At 35.8% G+C, this 27,095-nt stretch overlaps 1 protein-coding gene across 2 annotated transcripts; it reads left to right on the forward strand.

Annotated features, from left to right (window-relative positions):
• The first annotated feature begins 206 nt into the window (after window positions 1-206).
• Window positions 207-24,464, forward strand: LOC121427377 (prolyl endopeptidase-like). 2 transcript variants are annotated; one of them, XM_041623743.1, is made up of 17 exons: window positions 207-371; window positions 5,758-5,885; window positions 7,109-7,204; window positions 7,947-8,115; window positions 10,577-10,678; window positions 11,111-11,253; window positions 12,820-12,935; window positions 13,658-13,803; window positions 14,570-14,674; window positions 16,087-16,191; window positions 16,711-16,905; window positions 17,883-18,031; window positions 19,228-19,344; window positions 19,940-20,035; window positions 20,487-20,588; window positions 22,477-22,702; window positions 23,540-24,464. In XM_041623743.1, exons 1-17 carry the CDS (start codon window positions 309-311, stop codon window positions 23,603-23,605), a joined length of 2,124 nt encoding a protein of 707 aa, XP_041479677.1. In that variant the 5' UTR covers window positions 207-308; the 3' UTR covers window positions 23,606-24,464. The 2 variants fall into 2 exon arrangements, with proteins under 2 accessions (XP_041479677.1, XP_041479685.1); XM_041623751.1 differs by lacking the exon at window positions 207-371 and adding an exon at window positions 4,807-4,850.
• Window positions 24,465-27,095: the final 2,631 nt, after the last annotated feature.

Genomic DNA, 27,095 nt, shown 5'->3' on the forward strand with positions numbered 1-27,095 from the left:
AATTTCAACCTGACAAAGATTTTATTGTCAAACTTGCAGAAAAAATATGAAGAAAAAAATTGTAAAGGTTTGAGGAAAATCCATCAAAGATTTAAAAAGATATATAAAGATTTTTTTTTCAACAATTATGTCCTCTACCCACTGATCAGTGCCTCTACCACTGTCTACGATGGGTTACAAACAAAATACTTACAGTGCGCCATCTGTTGAACAATTCTACCCAGTGCAGTTTGCTGATTCACGATCTTGGAACGGAAATAACCCTCGAATTTTGATTTGGTCCTCCCATTATCGGAAGTTTCGTCGAGATGACATCGTATCCAAAGTTCCGTAAGGACGGAGGGGCGGTCGATGACTATCATGGTCAGAAGGTATGTGCCTTTAAATTTTGATAATCGAGTACAGTCAGCATAAATAATATCCTTTCATAATTAATATTGGACATTGTGGTCCCATCCGTTCAATATTATGTCACGTGAATTGAAGACTTATGAAACTCGATCAACGACAACGGCGGCGGGACCGAGGGGGGGGGGGGTAGCCTGGAGGCGCCTGGGGAGTAAAAGTCATCGGCCAAATCGTGGTTTTGGGAACCAGTCGTAGATTTGTGTACACGCTTGTGTACAGAGTGAATGGAGGTGGAAATTAGTCTTGAGGACGCAATGATGATGATTTTTTAGATATGTCATAACTTCTTCATCATTGACGTCTTGACACTCTCTCCATAGTGTCTTCAGCGAAGGACCAAAACAAAGATGGATTCCCCCAAAAAATCCATCTTTTTAAACCGAAGTCAAGAGAATTCATTTAATTTTATTCTTACACCTTCCTACGCCTAATGCGTAGGAAGGTTTTAAATATTACTATTTAAAAATGTAAAAAAATGAAGATTTCTTACCTAACTGATGCCGCATAGACCCCTTGTTCCACATGTAAACAACAAAAATACAATAGCGTCGACCCTTGAACCGCTTATGTATGACGTACTTCCAGAAAGCAATGCCGTCTTAACGAACAATTTAGAGATAAAAAATCTTATTTAACAAATATTAAAATTTATTTTGTGATCATAAATAATTCATATCAATATATATAAATTATTTATGATCACAAAATAAATTTTAATATTTGTTAAATAAGATTTTTTATCTCTAAATTGTTCGTTAAGACGGCATTGCTTTCCGGAAGTACGTCATACATAAGCGGTTCAAGGGTCGACGCTATTGTATTTCCGTTGTTTACATGTGGAACGAGGGGTCTACGCGGCATCAGTTAGGTAAGAAATCTTCATTTTTTTACATTTTTAAATAGTAATATTTAAAACCTTCCTACGCATTAGGCGTAGGAAGGTGTAAGAATTAATAAAATTAAATGAATTCTCTTGACTTCGGTTTAAAAAGATGGATTTTTTTGGGAATCCATCTTTGTTTTGGTCCTTCGCTGAAGACACTATGGAGAGAGTGTCAAGACGTCAATGATGAAGAAGTATATGACATATCTAAAAAAATCATCATCATTGCGTCCTCAAGACTAGGTGGAAATAGGGAACCATGCGTGTGACTGAATAAAGCTCTGCTGTATGAAGAGAACGGTGGTTCCCAATCACCCATGGTTTCAAATCGTCTCGTGTGTGAAAGATTCATATGCACCTGGTGCACACGAATCTTTCACACCCTTTTTACTAACCCTACAGGGTTACAGCCCTACGCTCAACTATTGACAGCGCCGCAAACCGTCAGTTTGGTTCGCTTATTTTGGACATAATGCTTTGAAAGTTAAAAATTTCTACTCATATATACTCACGAACTTCCTGGACAACCAGCAAACCCTGTAGAATCCTGATTTGAAAATTATTTTGAGAAAAAAACATGATTATCCAGTGCTGTCAAAATGTTCCCATGTTGTAGCAGCCATCTTGGAAAGTCGAAAATAGACTGCGCATGCGCGGTGTCGGCGCAGCAAACATGAATATTCAGGCATTGCAGAGAGATTAATGAATATGCATGAAGCGATGGGGTGACAGATTGTAAACAAACGCACGTGTTCTCGGCTGACAGCAAAACATGGACCTCCAGAGAGAGATTGCATCAACTGTGAGAGATTTAAATCTGAAATATGAATTGAAAAACGGACAAGTAATGCTACTAGTCCATGCCCTAAATGGGAGGAACACCCTGGGCGTACTCCCTACGGGGTATGGGAAAAGCGATTGTTTCGGTCTTCACCATCTGGTTAAGAAAAAGGTAGGAGGGGCCTCTTTTTTTCTTTTTTTTCTTTCTCATGTGTCAGTAAATACTCAAGGTGGCAATGAAAACAATTATATCCAAATTTGTATTTATTTTGTTTTTACTTGAACAAATCATGTATGCATCTTTCTTGTTGTTGTTGTTGTTGAGGAGGAGGAGAAGGAGGTGAAGACATTGATAAAATATCTTATGTTATATAACTAATTTCATTATCAATTCAAAAGATGGAACCCGCAAAACCAGGCCCTGGCCAAATGACCCTTGTCATGACGCCCCTCCGAAGTCTTATGATGAATCAGGTGGAGAGGTGGAGGAAGGTCGGTGTCCTCGCTGTGGGACTTACCAACAAAAAAGATATGACGACGATGACTTACAAGTTATACTTCAGGCTAATCTTTTGATGGAGCTACACATCCATTTTTGACTACCGGAACCATTGTGAAGAGTAGAATGAGAGGTTGTTTATTTTGTCCGCTTTCTTTGTCCGCCATGTTCATAGTGTACTCTTTCAGTTATCACTTAAGGTACCTCATTCTTGATGACATCGCATGTGGCCTCCACCATGGCCAGTTTGGCGGCTTCTGATGTTTTTTGTAGCATGTGAAATGCTTGAAGGTATCTTGTTGCATCAAGATGGTCTTTGATTTTACTCATCGATGTTTGGGGATTCTCTGGTTGCACATCATCCTCTGGATCTTGGATCTCTGGAGGCTGTTGGCTGGATCTGCATGGCGAAGCGAAAGTCGCTGGCCTCTTTGCACATGGTGTGCCATGTGGGGAAGAAAATGTGCGTTTTGTTCTGTCCCTTTTATTTGGGGCGTTCTTATTTCGTATGGTATTTTGCACCAGTTTTTGCTTGCATTCTTCGCAAATGAAGCTGTACAGTATGCCCTCCCTCTGGAAGACCCTGCTGATTGTCCTTGGGCTGGTGATTTTGACAAGTTGTATTTTTCTATAGCCCGTACGGTTCTTCACGAAATAAGCTGAACAAATAGAGCACTGCTGCTGATTGCTCATGCTCACCATTTTGTTCTTGCAAGGTGATATTACCACCGGCGTAAATCCGTTTTGAGGAGTGGGAGGGGGGGGTGATAGACTTTTTGCCGAAGTTTCTTGCATGAACTCACACTTAAGTATACACACACACACCCTTACTAACCCGAGCAGACCCCCACACATAATTCTTTTATTTTGCCAGCAAGTGAAGCGAGCGAGAGAAAAATAACCACTTCGATGTTTTTAAGAGCATTTCATATGAAAATTCCACGATATGACCGTCGTTTATGACATTTTAATGAAAAATTTCATCAACTGAATTAAATACAATATCATGTTTCCTCAAAAAGAGGGGGATATTGTACACGCCATCCCCGCTCTCGAAAAAGTGGGGGGAATATATCACCTTCATCCCCCAGGGATTTTCTCAAATGGATATTACAATAAACTATCTCTTTGGGGTTTTTTCTTTTTTTCTTCTTCTTTTTCTTTCTTTTTTTTTCTTTTTTTTTTTGTACTCTCCATGAGAGTAAGGATCCGTCACTCGTCTTCATGCATATTCATTAATCTCTCTGAAAGCCTGAATATTCATGTTTGCTGCGCCGACAACGCGCATGCGCAGTCTATTTTCAACTTTCCAAGATGGCTGCTACAACATGGGAACATTTTGACAGCAGTGGATAATCACATTTTTTTTCTCAAAATAATTTTCAAATCAGGATTCTACAGGGATTGCTGGTTGTCCAGGAAGTTCGTGAGTATATATGAGTAGAAATTTTTAACTTTCAAAGCTTTATGTCCAAAATAAGCGAACCAAACTGACGGTTTGCGGCGCTGTCAATAGTTCGCGGCGGAGCCCTGTAGGGTTACCTTTTTACTAAAATAACTATGACTTTACATCATAGCTAAGAATTCTAATTTTGCTATGACACTTACCGAACCATATGGATCGTTTGTTGAATTCTTTGCAGTTTTTTAAAATAAAATAAGAGCATTTTTTGTGATCTTCACGTAGATGCCTCTGGAACAGCGTGGATATCAATTTTTGCCTAAAGAGGGCGCGCGATATTATTCACAAAGCCGGTAGGCACTTAAGAGCCAAGTTTGAAAGGATACTCGTAAAATTACATCACTCTCGCCGATGAATATTCATTAGATCATGGTCGTGCGTGTTCAATACACACTGAGTGCATGCATGCAGAAAGTTTGTATTGAACACGCACGACCACGATCTAATGAATATTCATCGGCGAGAGTGACGTAATTTTACGAGTGTCCTTTCAAACTTAGTTCTTAAGTGCCTACCGTTTGTTTACGGTATACCTTTGTTTACGGTTTTGCAAGCTAGCTGCATTCTAGGCGATCAGCATTAGTTTCTTGCTCGTTCAATCCACTTTCATCATCATCTTGTCAAAAGATGGCGTACTTTACCAATAAGTATATACATGAGATGCAACCTGTTGATTTTTGGTACAATTTCCTATTATGCGCTGACGACTTGAATCGAGAATGTTCGATAAGAAAAATTGCTTTTCGATTGTTGTTTGCGTACTTTCCACCGCAGTATCAAGGATAACTAAGGACGGATTGAACGGTTGATATTTGGAGGTAAGCGATAAAAACAGTTTTATAAATAATTCCTTTTTAAAATGAAGTTAAAATACGAATGTTAAATTGCAAGAGTCATAGTGGAGAAATACGGTAGTCAAAAGTGTGGCGTTTTTTATTCCCTCACATTTGTGTGATGAATGAAAACGTCAAAGTCCACTATGAAATCACATGCGTTGTGCGAGGTTAGTATTACTAACCTCGCATGTTGTGTGAGTGATTCCCAGTATATCACGATAATGCCAAGTCATCTACTCTACATATGGTTACTCCCCACTGATATTGGGAAGTGATCAGACACGTCTGTGGTGAAAATACCTGAAAGAGACGAAGAACTGAAAATATTAGTATACCGGTAAATGTTATCTATTGTAGCTGACTTATTTGTTACCCAAATTGGTTTATCAATAGGAGCATGAAAACCAGATGAAATGACAGCATTAGCAAAGTCCTGTTACTATTTGATATATCAATATTCATATCTCCCATGAGATAAATATTCTTATGCTTAAAATCTTTGTTTTTCATTACTTTATCAAAGAAAGCAACGAAATTAGTGACATGGGACTTGGGCTGTCGATAACCCTACAACTATGTTTCTGTCGGGTTTGCAATCAGTTTTAAGAAATAAAAAAATTTCTTCTCCACATAAATCTTCTTTGGAATTATTTTTTTATTCATTTGTTTAAGAAAAGAATTTGCTATGCATTTGAATGTGTAAATTTGTCTTTCCACCTCGCATTTTCTACCATTTACTGACCCTTTCTCTGTATATCCCCCCCACTTCTCATTATCCCCTTTTTTCTCTGCTGTCATTTCAGATACCCTCCAATTATGTTATGTTACCTCTGCCTTTCATATCAAATATGGCTTCTTTATCATGCACCTCATTGTTTTTTGCTCTTAGGTGGCTGACCCATACGTGTGGATGGAAGACCCAGATAGCGAGGAGACAAAGGCCTTTGTTGAAGCACAGAACAACATCACGATGCCTTTCCTAGAGAAGATGGATGTTAGACAACCATTTCATGATAGGTATACACACTATCTATCAGTCAGTGACAGATATTGTCTAGGTTTTCTAATAGTCCTTGTTTCTTGTAAAATGAAACCAGTATCCCGCTAATGTGTAGTACTAGTATACTACATCTATTGGTGCTACTAATACTTACATTTTCATGGAGCTACATGTACATGTACAATGTATGCTGAACTACTTGGTGTCACAAACAAAATGTCTCCAAGCTGCCTTTTCAAGCATGACACTTAAAATGTGAAGTCTGTCATTCATAATGGAATTGTCCTCAATATGTCCAGAACTGGACATTTCTGAGTAGATTTAATTGTATATTGTCCTTTCTCTTCTCCCTGTCTGGTACCCATATTTATAACTATTCTGTCTGCTTGCCATTGTAGATATCAAACACATAGTTCTGTTATTCTCAATATTATTTCTATTATCTTGGTTGTGACCTCTATTAAATCAACATTAGATGTGTGTATTTACCATGGTCTTTCATGATTTCCTCAATGTTTTTATATAAACACTATCTGATGCCAAGTAAATACCCCAAAATCTGAGATATTAATGTTTGCTGATAACATTGGGTGTGATGTCTATAACTTAAGTAAGGTATCACTGATTAGGTCCCGTACCCCCCCCCCCCCCAAAAAAAAAGAAGAAAATAAATGAAATGCAAGATAAGGATTGAAAAAAGATTGATATATTTTAAATGTACAAATTATTGCACCATCCAAATTTCACTTTAAATTTTCCTTGGTGGGTATTATGATACTTTTTCAAGAACTGCTTATTTCAACACAGAAGTGTGCCATAGCTAGTAGAAGTGATAACAATCTATTCATGAAAAAGCTCTTTTTTAGTTTTTTAAGATTTTTTCAAGACTGTAATTTTTAAAGGCAAATTCATCTAATGTTGTAAATGTAATTAAGAAAAAAAAAATTCAAAAGAATGAGGACTTGCCAAAATGGGATTAAAATTCAAGAAAGTTGTGGCATTTATTTTTTGAAGTTAGCCAGTGATATCACTCACATTTCCTTATTTTTTCTTCATTCATATTGATAATCTAAGTTGTCCCAAATCATCTGCAAAAATTCTAAAGTGAATTGATATTTTGTGTTATAGTGGTGTGTCTGACATTAAGTGATTTCCTTTTTTCACAAAACAGGAATGAAAGCTGCTTATTAGTGCAGTTTAAATACACAGGTGATGTTTTAATTTATTTTCCTGTTTTCAGATTGAAAGGGTTATGGGACTTTCCCAAGTATGGATGTCCATTCAAGCGCGGATCACGTTACTTCTACTTTTACAACACCGGTCTTCAAAATCAAAGGTGAATGAAGATGTTAAATACTTTAGAAAAAAGTGCATACCTAGTTAACAAGAATGCATCTATAGCATTTCCATTTATCTGCAAGATAAAGGAGCAATGTTGATTGAAATGCCTTGTTTTACGGGCAGGGTGACATGACCAAGTGGTCTAAGGTGCCTGACTAGAAATTTGAAAGTCCAGGGTTCGATCCCGGCCACGGCACCTGTGCCCGAGAGATATTAATACTTTTTAAAAAATACTGCACCAGGGTTGAACATACAGTAGATAGAGGATGTTAGGAAATTTAGATTCATTTTGAATTTACAGAAAACAATGGACACTGATATTGTATATTATGCAATGTATTCATGGTTTGGAAATCAATTTTGAAACATCAGTGGAACCTACATGTAGTCTGCAGACACAGACCCTGATTTGAATCTTAATCTTCTTGGGACCTGGGACAAGTTTATCACAAATTCAACTTGTTGGTTGCAATTTAGAGTAAATATAGTGGTATGTGCCTTCAAAACCAAATTAAAAAGCAATATCAACATGTTATATCGCAAGGAGTGTCCTATTGTGCAGAAGTTCCTGTCGGGCCATGTAGGCTGTAATTTCAGAGCATTTTCCTGAATGAAAATGTTAAACTACTGCAACCATTGCTCCTATAATTATAAGATATTTATTTACAGTTTATGCTGATGTAATATGAAATGAAAGGCAAGTATGTTTTCAATGTTATTTCCCATTTGTTGTACAGTGTGATGTATGTACAGGACTCCTTAGAAGCTGAAGCCCAGGTATTCCTTGACCCAAACAAGCTCTCGGAGGATGGTACTGTTGCCTTGAGAGGGCGGGCTTTCTCAGAAGATGGAGAATACTTTGCTTATGGACTAAGTAAGAGTGGCTCTGATTGGGTTACTATCAAGGTAAAATAGGATTTATTGGATATTTTTTTAGATAGAGAAGGATCATGAATTATGAGTATTTGAGGTCAATTGAATCCAGGCTAACCGCTACATAGTTTCATCTCTGTCCATCAGTTAATTGCTCATCACAATATATGCTAGATTTATATATCATGTGATTGTTTTTCTATATATTTTGATTAATTAGTTTGTAACCTTATATGTAATTTCATGGTTTATAGTATACTTTACAATTCATTGATGAAAAATAGTTCTCTCTGTTTTATGGACAAATTAGAAATACAACCATGGAACATTTGGTCTTTAACTCTTTGCCAACTTTGTTTGACTAAAGTCACATACAACAGGTTGTCAAGTTTGACTCAAGTCACATTCTATTCACAATACACACAGAGCGCATTAAGTCTATTGTTCATACACACATACACAATAGTGATGTGTACATCACATTGTACTGTATACACACCAAGCTTTTCTTTACAATGAATTAATCAAAAGCTATAACTGTGAGCTGAATTGGCATAGTGCATGCAAAACCGCTCTTAAAGATACACCTTGCAATAAATATGGCTCAGGATCGATTCTGTCTGTGGCGGCGAGAGCTGCCAAGTTGTATTTTGCATTTTCAGTGTTCTTATCCCCAAAATCAGTATTTTGACAAAAAAATCTGTATTTTTACCGTGTGAGGTAAATATGCATGCATGACAAATTTCAATCACTTCTTATATTAGCGCCCCACAGTGCACGTATAAGTGAACAGTTGTGTTGAAGACTGAACACTCCACAATGAACTGAACACTGAACTGCTCCCTCTTTGACGCAATGATACACTTCCATCGTTTGTAATATTCCTTCTTGAAATGTTGTTTGCATGGTTAACCTGATTTAGAAGACATTTTGATGATTTCCACGATAAAATCTCAAATCAAACCACAAAACACCACTGGCACAGTGAAACGATGCAATTCGCGATGCGACACAAATTCAATCAACGACGTTGATATCCCATGCACACGTAAATACACACATGTATATACATTGACAAGTTTGAGCACCAATTTACTTCGGTCCCACATATAGACAATTGATGCTACAAGCACCACACACATGCAGAAAACATATACAGGAAGGCGGGGTAAGTTGAGCATAGGGGCAAGTTGAGCCACCAGCCCCAGGCCAATAATGAATGAGTCAGACACTGGTGGTGTCATGTATTGATGACCCATAGCATAACCCCTAACCCCACCACAATGTTTTCAACTTTGAAACAAAAAGTAGTTTTTTAGAGGGAAAAATATGAATTTCAGCCAAAAAAGTAAAAAAGAGTGTGAAATAAATAAGTGCTTTATAAACACACACGTCTTTAAATATAATAAAGACATGATAACAACATTGTTAGTCCAGGTATGGATCTTCATTCTTGTCATAGTCTTTTATATGATGGATGCATAATAAAGTGTGGATACAAAATTATCGCACTTAGTTCGGACTGGGGTAAGTTGAGCCGAACAGCATGGGGCAAGTTGAGCCATGGTAATTCCTATGGTAATGTATCTTAAAAAACAAACAAACCATAAAAATCGATTGAAATGCTGGCTGAAAGGAGCAAATTTACATGACTGCTCTTTTCCTTTTAAAGGATGTTAGTATTTATAGAGAATTAGCAAGTGAAAAGACTAAACAAAAAATTGACATGCTGGTTCTCCCCTCATACACTTTGTACATAGTTTTTGTGGCTCAACTTACCCCAGAAGATGGCTCAAACTTACCCCATATATGGGGCAAGTTGAGCCATTTGACATTGTTTTTTCAAAAGGTTACGATGACTTTCAGTGTGGGGATAGAAAGTTATATATAGGTGGAAAATATTTCAGAAGAATTAAATTTAAAGGCAAGGTACTTATTTCGACAAGATTATTAATCATATCAATTCTAACATGCAAAAAGCAAAAACTGTCACAACTTACCCCGCCTTCCCCTACACATGGATATACAAAGTCAGATGCGAGTGACTCAGGCTGGCCGCCATTATTGTTTCTGCCCGAAACCTCCCGGAGGCGTAGTGGGGCGAACAATACCTCTTCTTCTCTAATTTGTTTTTTTCCTGTATTTTATCATGAAAAGTGTACTGCCGTATTTTAAATTGATTTCTGCATGAAAAAGAGGAAAATCGTACTACTTGGCAGCTCTGGGCGGCATTTATAAAAGATAATATGAAGAGAGCAAAATTTAACCATTCATTCTGAACATTACTATTAGGTTAAAAGAACATTACTTTTAGGTTAATAGAATTCAATAGAGTATGTGAAAGCGGGCAATATATTTTAGGTAAAGTAAACTAGATGAAATGTTAAAAAATTAGAATGCTGATAATCCCCATGATGTGAGGGAGAGTTTGTTCTTTTGTTGTGTGTATAGTTATCTTTAAGTGAAGTTTCTTGGGGATTTTTGTCACACACAGGCAATGAAAGTGGATGGAGCTCAGCAACTTCCTGATACCCTGGAGAGAGTTAAGTTTAGTAACATTGCATGGACACACGATAACAAAGGCTTCTTCTACAGCGTAAGTTGAAGTATTCATGAACGTTTAGTAACATTGCATGGACACACGATAACAAAGGCTTCTTCTACAGCGTAAGTTGAAGTATTCATGAACGTTTAGTAACATTGCATAGATACATGATAACAAAGGCTTTTTCTTCAGTGTGAGTTGATTTATACATCTCTATACTTCTGCCCATCATTGGTGGTTGCTAGAGGCATTATTTGTCTTAGCCATCCTTCCATCCCGTTATCGTTCTTGAAATACCCCAAAAATTGTTTGACAAATCAATATGGGGACAAGACTCATGCTAGATATTGGTGCATAGTTGAACTGAAATAATTGATATAAGGAATAAGTTATCAAATTTTGTCCAAAATGAAAAGATATCTCAGATTACCATTGAAATAAAAATGCACTTGCACTGACATTGATTTCCTTTAACTGTTCCAGAGGTTTCCAGATTCTGACAACAAGGCTGATGGTACGGAAACGTCAACTAACATTAATCAGAAGTTGTACTATCATGTTCTTGGTAACGACCAATCTCAGGATGTCATGTGTGCGGAGTTTCCTGATAATCCAAAATGGATTGTGTAAGTTTGTTGTCTGCCAACTTCAAACCCATATTATAGAAAGTTATGAAAAGGACCATTCTTCTTATTTCTTTGTCGAAATTGGAATCCTGTAACAGCCGTGGGCTTTGAGATAATTTGTCCTGGCTTTTTTTTTTTTGGAGGGGGGAGCATAATAGCTACTAATTGCAAGTTTTATGAAATAGGGAAAAGACTGGCTTTGTCTCTGCAGATAGCCTTTGTAAAACCTGAGCAACAGTTTTTGTCTCACCTGCGAAGCAAAGTGAGACTATAGGCGCCGCTTTTCCGACGGCGGCGGCGACGGCGGCGGCGGCGGAGGCGTCAACATCAAATCTTAACCTGAGGTTAAGTTTTTGAAATGACATCATAACTTAGAAAGTATATGGACCTAGTTCATGAAACTTGGCCATAAGGTTAATCAAGTATTACTGAACATCCTATTAGAGTTTCATGTCACATGACCAAGGTCAAAGGTCATTTAGGGTCAATGAACTTAGACCATGTTGGAGGAATCAACATCGAAATCTTAACCTGTGGTTAAGTTTTTGAAATGTCATCATAACTTAGAAAATATATGGACCTAGTTCATGAAACTTGGACATAAGGTTAATCAAGTATCACTGAACATCCTGCATGAGTTTCACGTCACATGACCAAGGTCAAAGGTCATTTAGGGTCAATGAACTTTGGCCAATTGGGGATATCTGTTGAATTCCCATCATAACTTTGAAAGTTTATGGATCTGATTCATGAAACTTGGACATAATAGTAATCAAGCATCACTGAAAATTTTGTGCAAGTTTCAGGTCTCATGATTAAGGTCAAAGGTCATTAGGGTCAATGAACTTTGGCCGAATCGGGGGTATCTGTTGAATTACCATCATAACTTTGGAAGTTTATTGGGCTAGTTCATTAAACTTGGACATTAGAGTAATCAAGTATCACTGAACATCCTGTGCACGTTTCAGGTCACATGACCAAGGTCAAAGGTCAATGAACTTTGGCCGAATTGGGTGTATCTGTTGAATTACCATCATAACTTTGAAAGTTTATGGATCTGATTCATGAAACTTGTACATAAGAGTAATCAAGTATCACTGAATATCCTGTTTGAGTTTCAGGTCACATGATCATGGTCAAAGGTCATGTAAGGTCAATGAACTTTGGCCATGTTGGGGTTTTTTGGTGAATAACCATCATATCTCTGTAAGTTTATTGGTCTAGTTCATAAAAAGTGGACATAAGAGTAACCATGTATCACTGAACATCTTGTGCAAGTTAGAGTAGTATTCAAAGTCAGCACTGCTGCTATATTGAACCGCGTGATGCAGGTGAGACGGCCAGAGGCATTCCACTTGTTATAATGGCCGTTATCTACTGATATACTTCATTGATGACGCAGTTAGCACCTACATGTAATGATCCAGTCACACACAACAAAACAACTCCAAACTGATCAATTGTATATCAATGGTAATTATGTGATAATTTTGATCAGCCTTGAGTTGGTTTCGCTGGTGTGTCTATAGCATGATAGTGATTTGTTCACTTTGTTTGTAATCTCAGAGGAGCTGAAGTGAGTGATGATGGAAGATATTTTCTTCTGACCATCTCAGAGGGATGTGATCCAGTCAACAGACTCTACTACTGTGACAGAGAATCCCTACAGGATGGGATAAATGGTAATATGTCATTATTTTCCCATTTAACATTGAGCCATATTATGTGGGACATTCCTATGAAAAGATACAAGATAAAGATAAGAATTAAATACTCCAACGTTTGAAGTTTTGAAAAAAAAAGATGAGAAACATTAATTTGCGATGTGAATTTGAAAGGAAGATATGAATTGATCGGATAATGTGAGTTATTAAAGCTCCCTTCATGCAACCTGGCATACAGCTATCGGCATTATAAGTAACCTGGCATTCATTATTTTTATTGACAAACCCCTTTTTACAGATTGGCAAGTATTAAAATTGATATAACACAAACAATCAAACTCCAGTAATTCATCTTGCGTGCACATATGCCAAGGCATGTAGTTGAAATGTCCCAGCCATGGTATTAATCTTTCATGTGTCCAATTTGGCAATAATCAACTGATGATAGTGAATATATTCATGAAATTCGGTATGATGGATGGCTTATATTGAATTTGAAAGGCAGATGTGGAAAAACTGTCTAGAAATTTAAATTGATATCAAATCAGTTCAACTATTCATCAAAGAGCATTTAAAGCTAATAAAACCATTAAATGCTTGAGAGCTGCAATTCCGTTGCTATGTTTATCAGTTAAATACTTTCATGTCAATGGGGCTCTTTAAAATAAATTGTGGTGTATTTATGTGTAGAATGTGCATGACATTGGTTTCACATTCAACTTTTTTTCGTTTTTGATCAGGTGTTCTTCCATGGGTGAAGCTTGTAGATAATTTTGATGCTGAATATGAATACATCACCAACGAAGGAACACTCTTTACATTCAAGACCAATCTAAAGGCACCCAAATACAAACTCATCAACATTGACTTTACTAAACCTGAAATGGTAAGATTTTTATCTAAAGGGGACTGCAAACCTTATTGACATGTTTGTCATTCAAATGTTGAGCGAGCTCTAAAAATCTGAGTGATAAGTTGTAAAGTAAGCTTGTGCCGTATTGAATTCATTTTATTTGTAATCATTGAAGATAGAAATGATGTTTTTTTTTAATACCCCAGGTATGCAGTTTTGAATCTAAAAGTAGATTTATTAAAAATTTAGTTTGTTCATTTTTCCACATATACTTGTGTATGTATTTTACACTCTGTTTATCAAGCCTTAGCAGTTAGCATTTTCCGGTAAACCATTTGCAGTGAAGTGTTGATCTGCACTGCAAAATTTATGTTGTGAATGTAAAATTGTTGAATAATTGAATTAAAAATTTAGGCCTACATAAAAAACAAAATTAAGTGGTATGTGAGTGGAGCGATAGGGTGTATTGGTATGATTAAATGACTGAATGATACACTTGCCAAACAAAGTTTGAAGGGGGTTAATATGAATAATTGTATGTTTGGCTGGAGTATTAATAACCCTTATTGACATTTCTAGATAGATCTGTTGTTTAAATGTTGAAATTTTATCAGAGGTGAAATGAGACATTTCATTGTATTAATATCTGAAGTAAAATGTCAAAAAATGTTTTTGACTAGAGATTTGTTTAAATTTTAGTATGTAATCAACCTAAATATTTGCTTTTCTATTGCAATTTTGAAAAAAAATGATTTATTTGAATAGAGAAACAATGTTTTTTTAATGATATTTATAACAGGAGAATTGGGAAGATCTTGTTTGTGAATCTGAGACTGATGTTCTTGAATGGGCAGCGTGTGTCAATCAAACTAAACTTGTTCTATGCTATCTACATGATGTAAAGGTAAGTCTACGGCTGTAACAGATCACATTATTATTAGAGTTGATTTGTTAGATATGATTACACTATAACTGTTGTTCCCAGTTACATTCATCAAATTTGTTTGATGTTAATCATTAAATCAAGCATGAAATAATGAGGAAGGAAGGCTTGTTGAAAGTTTGTTTTAAGGATAAGAATTCATTATTCATTTTTAAGAAAAGTGATTTTTTAAAATAATTGCCTGTATCTGTGGAAGTGCCGTGATGTAGTGACTCTCACCTTGTAATCAAAGTGTTGTGTCATCAAATCCCACTGTGGCTCAGTGTCTTTTGACAAGGCATCAGTCAACACATTGCCACTCTCCACCCAGGTGTTAAATGGGTACCCTATAGGATACGAAAACCCATGTAGTATTAATGCCCAGGAATGGAGTCTGGACATTCTTGTTGGAATGCTTCTCTGAGAGTGGATAAAGTGCATATACTCTGCAAGGAAGCCCGAATCTAAAGACCTGGGGTGGTATTCTGAGATCCATTTTATCTCAGATAAAATAAAATATTTTATCTCCGTTAAAATCAGTGAGATAAAATACCCTTAAAATCTCTCCGAATTGGTATTCTGAGAACCATTTTATCTTCATTTTATCTCTGTAAGACACACCTATTTTTTAATCAATATCCAATAAGAAACGCACTTTTATAGCTCTCTCATATCACTCAACCAATTAATATCCATTCCGCCAGGAGGTGTGGCAAAGGGGTGAGATTGCGTCAATTTATTGACTTCAAATACGCTTGCACTATACGCTTACGCGTCTTTACCGAGATTTCTTTTTAACAAAAAGAACAATACTCTCATCTTTTTCGAAGTCTTTATCGCATCTTTTCAAGCATCATTTCAAAGACAATATTAGTCAAGAAAAGTTTTATGAAATACTCTCTGATTGTACAGGAACAACGTTAAGGTGTTATTCTCAATAAATATATAATTTTTCTTCATTTTCATGTCACCATTTGGGGTTAATTCACGTAGAAATAATGATGAAATCAACTTCGCGGAGATAAAATAGCCCCTACCCTCTTTTAAGTTTATTTTATTTTTTCTTCAAAGTAACATGGGCGCAAGCACATCATCCGCGTTGCAATGGCCAGATACGCGATGAGTATGTCTACGCAGGCATTGTTCTGTTGCGTATCATCTGTAGATACGCAAGATAAAATCTAAAATTTTATCTGAGAGATAAAATCTCATCTCAGAATACCAATTTCATTTTAAGAGATAAAATAAAATATTTTAAAGATAAAATGACCTCAGAATACCACCCCTGGGAACCGGTAATATCTGTAAAGCACTTAGAGACATCATTTTGATTAAAGCACTATATAGAGACAAAATATCATCATCATTATTATTTCATATACATCTTCCTTTAGAACATCCTCCAACTGAACGAGCTATCATCGGGTCAGAATGTCACTACATTTCCTCTTGATGTTGGGACTATTACAGGATACTCAGGACGGAAGAAGGACACTGCAGTGAGTAGAAGTCAAAGTCATTTTGAAATGGTCTTCATAAGTCCTGATCGAATCGACTCACAAGATTGAATTCTTTCTATGTCTATTTTGTTGTTGTTGTAGATTGCTATTTTTTTCAATGTGCTTCTTTTTTTATGTCAGATTGTAGCTTTTGAGGATATTTCACAAAGAGTTAAGTCTGACTCACAGTACCAACATGCACATGATATGTTAACTTGTAATCTCAATACATGGTAGAACATGTCACAGGAGAAAGCTCTGACCGATGCGGTGAAGTGTTACAACACACAATGGGAGTTTGAGTGGGAGTGTAAGTCAGATTTAAAATTTTAAACACCATCAGGGTAGGATAATCATCACCCGCACATAGAAAGCACATTGAAATCAATTACCTCTATTGTCTTCAGTTCGTCAAGTTCTGAGATTAATCATAACAATTATATTGTCCGAAGAGAAGTTCTGCATGCATGGAGTGATGGCAACAATGTGTATAATACTTTTTGTGTTGTTTCCTTACAGATTTTCTACCAATTCACCTCGTTCCTTACACCTGGTATTATTTACCATTGTGACCTCACTGCCACGACCCTTGACCCTTCAGTCTTCAGACAGATAGAGGTCAAAGGTTTTGATCCAAGTGCCTTTGAAACAACCCAGGTGTTCTATACTAGCAAAGATGGTACCAAAATACCCATGTTCATAGTACACAAGAAGGTAATAACATGATAGTAAATCGTCAATTATGTTAAATATCATATTGTATTTCACTTTTATTTTTGTATACTGTAACCTTGACAAGCAATTCCTGGATATTTTGTGCTTTATCATCATCATAATTATTTGCAAATCTATATCAAGGTTGTTAAAGGGACAGTTGACCTTGATGGTAATTTGGTTTTAATAAAAGCAGAAAATTTAGAAAGAGATTTTGGTTTGAAGAAAATCCGTCAAAGAAAAACAAGACTGAATTTTTTTTATTGTTTTACTTTGTGATGTCAGATGAGCAGCCTCTCTGTATGTCCTCAGATATATTGTAAAAAAATGTCAAAGAATTGAAAGTGATTTTATTTGTGCATTGGACATATCATCAGACATATCATTTCATCCCCTTCTATAATAAGAATATTTGTTTGTATTATGTTCTGCCAAAACGTGGAATCGATTGGATATGGTGAAGCTGCGCACATAAGTATATTACATCCAAAATTTAAGACTTTAGAAATGAACAACTTCTGTAATATTTGAATGGATTTTCATCAAAACTTCACCAATATTTTTCTATATTCTTCTGCATTTATTACAACCAACTTATCGCTAGGGTAAACCTTCCCTTTCAGCAGAGGATATAGAAATTTCATTGAAAATATATGTTCAGTTTGATATGATTAAGAACTGATCACTATATTTTCCATTGTTGAATGTAATTTTGTCATCTCAGACATCATCTACATGTATTGTCGTATATTTGGTTGATTTCAGGCAATTTAATTAAAAAATATTTACTAGATTTTGTTAAAGAAACAAATTATCTTATTTTAGATTATTTTAACTTTATACATCATTCTAAAAAAAATACAGTTCTCATTTGAGACATTTCAGGGGCAACATAAAACAGCCAAAGTGACATTCAGGTCCTGATATTACAGCTGGTATTCATGTTATGAATCATTTATCCATGTCATTTCCTTCAGGGATTAGAGAAGACTGGAGATCATCCTGTTCTACTCTATGGCTATGGTGGCTTCAATATATCCATCACTCCAAGTTTCAGTGTATCTAGAATTGTATTCATCCAGAATCTAGGAGGTGTTCTAGCTGTACCCAATATACGAGGGGGAGGGTAGGTTCTTGTTTGCAAATACCTGTACAAGTAATGTTAAGTATACCAGATGGATGGGGGCAGGTAGTATTATACTCACTTTAATCCCCCCCCACACCCCTTAACTGTTCATTTATTGTCTGAAACCAGGATGTGCTTTATATGGCCCTGGTAAATTAATGTAAGCAGTACAGTTTAATAGTGGCCATTGTGTTTAAATGTGGGTAGTTGAAAGACCAGGAAATGCATTGTTCTCATCCAATTGATAATTACCATGGAAAGTAACTCCTTATCTGTAGTCTGCCTATAGAAAAAGTGACCTGAAAGTCTGTTCAAAAAAGAAAATCAATACTTTGACCTTTTCAGCCCGATATCTTTACGTGTTTTGTAGACCAAATAGAGGCTTTAAGGAGCAGTGAACGAGAGCGACGTAGCTGTCCTCTGATCATTCAAGTCAACGTCATCGTCTGCCCTCGTTCACTACAGATAGGATGACTTTAGATTTCACTCGACGTGTACGTACGTCCACTTGAAACAGCACGATAACCAGTGGGTCATGACACGGTGCCCGACCTGGAAGATCTGGCGTACCATCGCCTGGTGACCCGGTCGGGTGATGCGATGGTGTAACTTGTGCACACTTGCCCTTTCACTTGCTTTGATTCCTTTTTACGCGAGTTAGGATATTAATCGATATATATTTTGGAGATCAGAAAGCAATTTCAAATATGATAAACATAATGCATCGTACAACTTACATTAATTTTGTGAAAAAGTCACTGAAAACTGTGTTTTAAAAGGGAAAGGTTGAACTTCATGCTGAGCTTGAGCGGTTAAATGACGTCACACACGTGCACGTTGACTATGATTTAGGAGAACCGCAAAATGGATGTGGCGAGGTTCTCGATTCTGATAGTGGACGTGCGTGAGGACCTGAGGCCTATGGAACGCCAAAAAATGACGTCATCTCGTACCAGTTGACTATGTCGACGTGCATTTCTAAAAGTGCTCAATAGTATAATTATTTGACAAGTTCATATTAATTCATCTCAAGATATTAGACTGATTTCAGTAGTGAATATTTACCAAATTTTAATATTATACATGCATTATGTTTGGTGAAATGACATGAAAGTATCAATATTTTTTGTAATTTTCTGTAAAGTAGGATAACCTTAAATTGATTTTATTTTATTGCTTATGTTATTGTTGGATAGAGAGTATGGAGAGACCTGGCATAAAGGAGGCATGTTAGGAAACAAGCAGAATGTTTTTGATGACTTCCAGTGGGCTGCTAAATACCTCATTGACAACAAGTATACTTCACCACAGAAGTAAGTATTGATGATTGGAAAATTATGATACTGGTTAAGTTATACAAAGGGGGGGGGGGAGGTTCAGATAACGAATTGCAGTGGTGATACTCTCATTCTGATACTTTCATGTTCATTATGTTTGTCGTGATGGTGGTGATGATGAGGAGGAGGAGGAAGATGATTATAGTGATTGTGGTAGTGATAGTAGGACAATGATATAAGTACAATAAAACAATTTCTGAAATATTTGAAATGTTTTTGCAAGCAGTGGTACAAAAATGTTGATATTGATAATTCAAATGATATTAGAAATTGTTGGCAAATGTTCCCGAAGTACTTGGTATGTATATTTTTTAAAACTGTGATAACCATTACTAAGAGGAAGTCCTGGAGGACAGGAGGCCTGGTGGCTGGGACTGTTGCCTTTTTATAATATTGATGTAAATCAAAGATAAAAGAAGAAAAGGAAATTAAAAGAAGCAAATATGGATATGAAATGGCTTCCTTGTGTGAAACCCCTACTTTGCATTCAATAAATGGTAAAATTCACTTAATTCATCCCCAACCACCAATCAGAATCAGATACATGTTTCATATTTCATCATTCTCTTAGGATTGCAATCAATGGTGGATCCAATGGAGGACTTCTTGTTGGAGCCTGCAGTAATCAAGCTCCAGAGCTTTTTGGTTGTGTCATATGTCAAGTTGGGTAAGTTTGTCCCCTCCTGTATTCTCGTTACGGTAATCTTTTCATATTGGCTTTGATATTTTGATTTTATAATAATGTAAACTCTTTTTAAAATTGCTTCCATAGAATACTGTAGACATGTTTCATGTGATGTCCTCCCTGTTTTTTTTTTTTTCAAGTATTGTCAGGATACTTTTGGAAATTAAAAGCTCTTTATTTTAGTAATGCTTGATCTGTGTTTTTTCTTTGACCCTCTCATGAAGAGATATTTATGAAGTTACTACAGCCATCAAAGCTAAATTTTGAGGTTTCATAGTACCCCATGTATCTTATGTGGCATACATTGTATGTTTGGTCTTGAAAAGTACCACCCTTACTTGACATTTTTGCAGCGATTTTCTTGATTTCTGTAGAGGATTTTTTTTTTATAATCAGAATTGTAGAATCTCTGTTTCATTCTTGCTATTGTTAGGGTGATGGACATGTTAAAATTCCACAAGTTTACAATTGGTCATGCTTGGACTACAGACTATGGCTGTTCTGATAAGAAGGAAGAATTTGATTGGCTCATCAAGTAAGTTTATGAATGATTCTTTTGTATGTCTGCTTAAAAACAAGACAGATTATAAAACATTTTCACTGCCTTTTATTGGTGGAATGAACCCTTGGGCCCATTTTCATAAACATTTATGATTATTCTAACTTTGGAAACTTTGATATTGATTTGGTAATGCTGAACATTACCATGGTAGTTACCATAATGACAGGTTTGTTAATTAAATCAGTATAAAAATATGAAAATTTAAATCAATTACAAAACATGATTTTTGTCTCACCTGCGAAGCAAAGTGAGACTATAGGCGCCGCTTTTCCGACGGCGGCGGCGACGGCGGCGGCGGCGACGGCGGCGGCGGCGGCGGCGGCGGCGTCAACATCAAATCTTAACCTGAGGTTAAGTTTTTGAAATGACATCATAACTTAGAAAGTATATGGACCTAGTTCATGAAACTTGGCCATGAGGTTAATCAAGTATTACTGAACATCCTATTAGAGTTTCATGTCACATGACCAAGGTCAAAGGTCATTTAGGGTCAATGAACTTAGACCATGTTGGAGGAATCAACATCGAAATCTTAACCTGTGGTTAAGTTTTTGAAATGTCATCATAACTTAGAAAATATATGGACCTAGTTCATGAAACTTGGACATAAGGTTAATCAAGTATCACTGAACATCCTGCATGAGTTTCACGTCACATGACCAAGGTCAAAGGTCATTTAGGGTCAATGAACTTTGGCCGAATTGGGGATATCTGTTGAATTCCCATCATAACTTTGAAAGTTTATGGATCTGATTCATGAAACTTGGACATAATAGTAATCAAGCATCACTGAAAATTTTGTGCAAGTTTCAGGTCTCATGATTAAGGTCAAAGGTCATTTAGGGTCAATGAACTTTGGCCGAATCAGGGGTATCTGTTGAATTACCATCATAACTTTGATAGTTTATTGGTCTAGTTCATTAAACTTGGACATTAGAGTAATCAAGTATCACTGAACATCCTGTGTACGTTTCACGTCACATGACCAAGGTCAAAGGTCAATGAACTTTGGCCGAATTGGGTGTATCTGTTGAATTACCATCATAACTTTGAAAGTTTATGGATCTGATTCATGAAACTTGTACATAAGAGTAATCAAGTATCACTGAATATCCTGTTTGAGTTTCAGGTCACATGATCAAGGTCAAAGGTCATGTAAGGTCAATGAACTTTGGCCATGTTGGGGTTTTTTGGTGAATCTCTGTAAGTTTATTGGTCTAGTTCATAAAAAGTGGACATAAGAGTAACCATGTATCACTGAACATCTTGTGCGAGTTAGAGTAGTATTCAAAGTCAGCACTGCTGCTATATTGAACCGCGTGATGCAGGTGAGACGGCCAGAGGCATTCCACTTGTGTTATTTATATCATTGAAATGAATAACAAAATAGTTTGGACCAGTGAAACAATCATAATCGCCCTGCTGTTTGATTGACTTTAGCAAAGTTTTTTTTCCAATGGTTTCAATAATTTTGCAAACAAAGTGATCTCGTAAAATGATGTACTTCTGTAAAAGGGATATAATGTGGGTTTCATTTTGACTAAGCACATTTTTCCTACAGTTGTTTTATTGAATTAATTCAATTTCATTGCTCATGACTGTGTGTGTTTTCAATGCTTAACTGACAAAGAGAATCTTTGAGTCTCTGTTCGTGATTATTTCAGTAACCATCTGGTTTGAACTTCTTCATTTAATTTCTTTCATATTTGAAATAGTAGAACTATAATATGTAGGTTGTGATTTGTAGTATGTTCTACTTGTGTATAATTCATTTGAATTTATCTATGTTGTTTGTTTGAATCCAATTTCTTGCTTCAAACAATAATGAAATAACCTACCTTTTTATGTATCTTCTACAAAGGTACTCCCCTCTTCACAACATCAAATGTCCCGAGGGTGACACCCAATATCCCAGCATCCTGTTGTTGACAGGTGACCATGACGACCGTGTATCTCCACTCCATTCCCTCAAATACATCGCTACTCTTCAAGAGATAGTTGGATCATCTGAGAAACAGAAGAATCCTCTTATGATCCGCATTGATACCAAGTCTGGTCATGGCTTTGGCAAACCAACAGAGAAAGTGGTAGGTTTCCAACAACTAGATTTAGGATATTCATGGCCATTATTCAAATAATTATTTTATCTTGTAATCTTATCTTCATTATTATTGTCAAAGCAAATTTTGACAGTGTACTTGTGGTTGAAGTGTGCAAATTTGTGCCCATGAAGGAACATGAAAGTTAAATGCTCAGCAAATTTTATACCTCAGTTCCTAACACGGAAAATGGAATGATGTAAAGAATAAAATCTTTTTCAGAATACTGGCCCAGGGTATTTTTTCATGAAAGTTTTCAGTACTGACAATTATTAGGGAAATCTTGGTTTTGATTTGCTGAGATGCACTGGTCTTTTACTGTTATGTCAGTAACATGAAATGTTGCGCAAGATATTTCTTTTTCATCTAAACCTTTTATTACATGCTGATTTAATTTGTTTGGAGGCCAATATGTTTGGAACCACGTGGATATTATGTCATTTCAGCCCCTTAGATTAGGTTCCATTTTTACATACATGAATTAATCAAGAGTTTTTGAATAGAATCAATCATTATTTTCAGCTTTATTGTCGGTGTTCAAACTTCTTCATCCCTTTCGATGATTGTTTATTTTATTCATGTCAAGGAAAAGTTTGATGATTTGAGTTATTTATACTTGAAAATTTGAATTTGTACTTGAACCTTTGTTCTATATGTGATTTTTTTTTTTGGGGGGTGTGGGTCACTTCAAACGTGATGATACAGTAAAATAAATGGGGAATGTTTTTTTAATTAAACATGAATTATGGTTTTCCATTGAACATAGAAAATATTGTGTATCACTGAATGACTGATGTTTATTTTTCCTTTCTTTTTAATCCATAGATTGAGGAATATTCAGACATATATGCCTTCATTGCAACCTCTGTTAGTGCAACCTGGAGAGATTAAAGATGTTTCATATGTCACATTTACATTGGCCAAGCCTCAAGATGTAATCAAAGTGTGTGTATACTGTATGTGTTGTTGACCTATAATATGATATCAAAGTGTCACAGATTCCATTTTTCCGGCAGTGCCTACCACAGGAAGTGAATGTTAATCTGCAAACGGTAAAGAACACTTCTATGTAATAGAAACTCATGCTAGATATTTAGTATTGACTGTATGATAGAGTATTTTTGTGACATATGGGCTGTGGATCAGGGTAAATAAATTACTAATTCAATTTGAAAATGATGCAAGTATTCAGTATTGTTTTCTCAATGCTTGGAGTATGTACTGAATAAACAACCGGAGACCATCTCTTTTAGTCCTTCATATATTCTAGATATACTTGGATGTGTATAGTGCCTTTCTGGATGTACATGTAGGTTGCTTTCTAAATCATAAAAAAGAATCATCCAGCCATCAAGCACATGTTTGTTTTTTATCACAAGTGAAGAAACAAAGTCTTTCATCTAAGACTTATGAAAAGTAATGCGTTTGTAAAAGTTTTTGGGCCCGTTTCATAAAGACTTACGATTATCATAACTTCCTTTACTTTGATTGGCTGCGGAGCCTTGTACCATGGTAAATAACACAATGGCATATTTACCATAATCCTATAAAGTCCTTTATGCATTTGGCCCCTGGGCCCCCATATCCTTATCCCATCCCAATTAGTACACAAGGTTGATGAATAATGTTTGTTTCTTTTTCAAATGTGTTGATATAAGAATATCCTGTGCTCAGATTGATTTTCTTACAAATCTGAAGGTAAATTGCCAATTTGTCTACTGCCAACTCGTCCACTCACCACATGGTCTTCTCCTTTTTGTCTAATGCCATTTCGTCCAACATTTTGTTTAACAGCCATTTGGTCCAATCATCAGTTCGTCTAATCACCATTTCGTCTCATTACCAGTTGGGCTAATATCCATTTAATTTTCATTCATTTTGCACAATTAACACTTAGTCAAATTAGACCAAATGGTATATGGACTTAATGGCTATTGGACCAACTGGTTTATTAGACGAAATGGTGAGTGGACGAAATGGCAATAAGACCATGTGGATATTGGATGAACCGAAGACAGACTAAATGATAGTAGACGAGTTGGCAATTGGATGAATTGGCATTAGACAAATTGGAAATAAACCAATCTGAAGACTACATCACATTTACTTCTAAATTTAATCGTTTACATTAGTTCAAGGCCCTGTACTGTTTCCGTTATAGTATATATTCCATGCTTTCTCATTGTTAAAATTTCTTTCTCTGCCAGAATATTGAATTTGTTCGTTATTGTTAATCTACAGATGCTCATAGCTGGAGGTATTACTGGGTTCATTTACACTATAAACATTCCTTGTATTATGCTTTGGGTGAAAACACATGTAGTAGTGCAATTAATTGAAATCATTGTAAAATGTGTTAGCATGAATGATGAAAAAATCTTCTCTCAAGTTAAGATTTTCCACTTCCTTGTCATGTGTACACCATGGAAGCATTTCATGAAGGAATTTATCATTAATTTTGCTGTTATAAGCTACTGACATCAGTGTGTCTCATTGGTCAAAAGCAACATTTTCAGTGAAAATTACTGATAGGACCATCATGAAACACTCCCTTGATTAAGTTTTCACCAAAGTTATCTTGTTTAGTATGTAATTATATTAACCTTGTACAAAAAAAAACATGTAATTGAATTGAACACAGTAAAATCTACTACTCATTTACCAATACTTCATACAGAAATTTTTGGTTAACATATTTATGTCTGACAAGTTTATTATTGTAACAGGAATTATTGAATTTGAATTTCATTTGTTCCACTTTTAATACAAATAACAAATATGTAACAAATATATTAGTAAACATAGTGTATCAAGATTAAAATGAACTATTTAGCATAAATAACATAACATTTAAGATAAGGTATACTACAGAATGTTATAAAAGCCTAGAACCTAAATAAAAAGCAGAGCTTCATCACAATGATGCAGTTATGAGATTCTCCAACCAGGAATACATATCTAGTTAATTTCATGTTTTTCATAAAATAAAATATCAATTCAAAGGGTAGTAAAAGTAAAATGACTAATTTGGACACCTTTAGTATACCTCAATTGTGAAAGGGCTTTATAACAGCTGTAAATAATGACTGGATGCGAGACTGATTGTTGAAACCATTGTTTAAATCAAGTACAGTGCAATGGGTAGGGGCAAGGGAACAACAACCACCCTGTATGTTTTTTCAGGTAGAGAAAAATGAGAGGAAGAAGAAAGAAGAGTATAAACAAATGTCTGGGTCATGTAATTCTGTCCATGCACCAATTAGTCACTAATGAATAAAATGATGTCACAATTTTGAAAAAGGTCATATTGCCCCCCCTCCCCTATCAAAATACCTTGAATCTTTCTTGACCTTAATATCCAATTTGATGTGTATATCATTGGTAAATATGTAAACAAGCATTAAGAAAATAATATGAAGCATTACTACATTATGCTTGTATTATGAAAGTTCAACAATGCTTTAAAACAATGGATTTGAATTTCATTCCTGTTAAATGCAGGAAAATGTAGTTGCAATGGTCAATAAATATCTGACAATTTTTTGTCTTTTGTAAATAGCTTTTGCTGTTTTTTTATTGTTACTCTTTTTATACCTAATACATGTATTGTGCGAATAATTTATATTTCATCATTACCTGTATCAGACATCTAAGCTGGTCATTTACAAAACCATATTGCCCTAGATTTTCTGAATATTGGGAAGGGATAGGTATATTACTTCTTTTTAACTCTTTCTATGTGTGTGTATTGACTTCGCATGCAGAGACGACACAAAATATAACTTTTATATATTCCCTGGTCTCACATCCGGGCTTCTGAGGATGCTGAGAAAGAGATAAGCGTGATATTGATCCACGCAGCACAAATCATGTCATAATGTCAATCAAGATTGACAAATGCTGGATACTGCGATATTTCAAATATGTCACAATGGTAAAACTTACAGGCATAGAGGGTAAAACATCAAAATATAAATATTGTATATTTTTATTTCAGTAATCATACCCACATTTTGTAGCCTCCAGCTTTTTTTATCCACAATCACCCCTCCACACTAATTTTCTCCCGTCTGTCACACCCCTCTCTTGACTATTTACCACCAAGTTACACTACACTTCTCTCAGTCAGTACCCTCATACCATCCTTTGTATTTACTAAAGGCTGATAGCCCTGAATATATTCCAGTTATCTGAGGCAATCTGAATGTATCTATTTTTCCTATGCGGAGCTAAGGATAGATATAAATTGCTGAGGTACGTCTCATTGCTTAAAGCATTTCTTAACATTTTGGTGAATTTCTTCAAAAGTGGGGATCCAGGAGGGGTGGGGAGGGGCGGGGAGGGGCATCTTGCCCCCCCCCCTCGATGCTTTGCATAATTT

The sequence above is a fragment of the Lytechinus variegatus genome, chromosome 1, assembly GCF_018143015.1.
Source record: "Lytechinus variegatus isolate NC3 chromosome 1, Lvar_3.0, whole genome shotgun sequence".
NCBI lineage: Eukaryota > Metazoa > Echinodermata > Echinoidea > Temnopleuroida > Toxopneustidae > Lytechinus > Lytechinus variegatus.

Bases quoted from the DNA above. Each gene is read 5' to 3' on its own strand.
- LOC121427377 (XM_041623743.1), top strand. From the start codon at position 309: ATGACATCGTATCCAAAGTTCCGTAAGGACGGAGGGGCGGTCGATGAC. The intron at 7,205-7,946 runs GTGAATGAAGAT...TTTGTTGTACAG, and splicing joins ACCGGTCTTCAAAATCAAAG to TGTGATGTATGTACAGGACT. The intron at 20,036-20,486 runs GTAAGTTTGTCC...TGCTATTGTTAG, and splicing joins TGTGTCATATGTCAAGTTGG to GGTGATGGACATGTTAAAAT.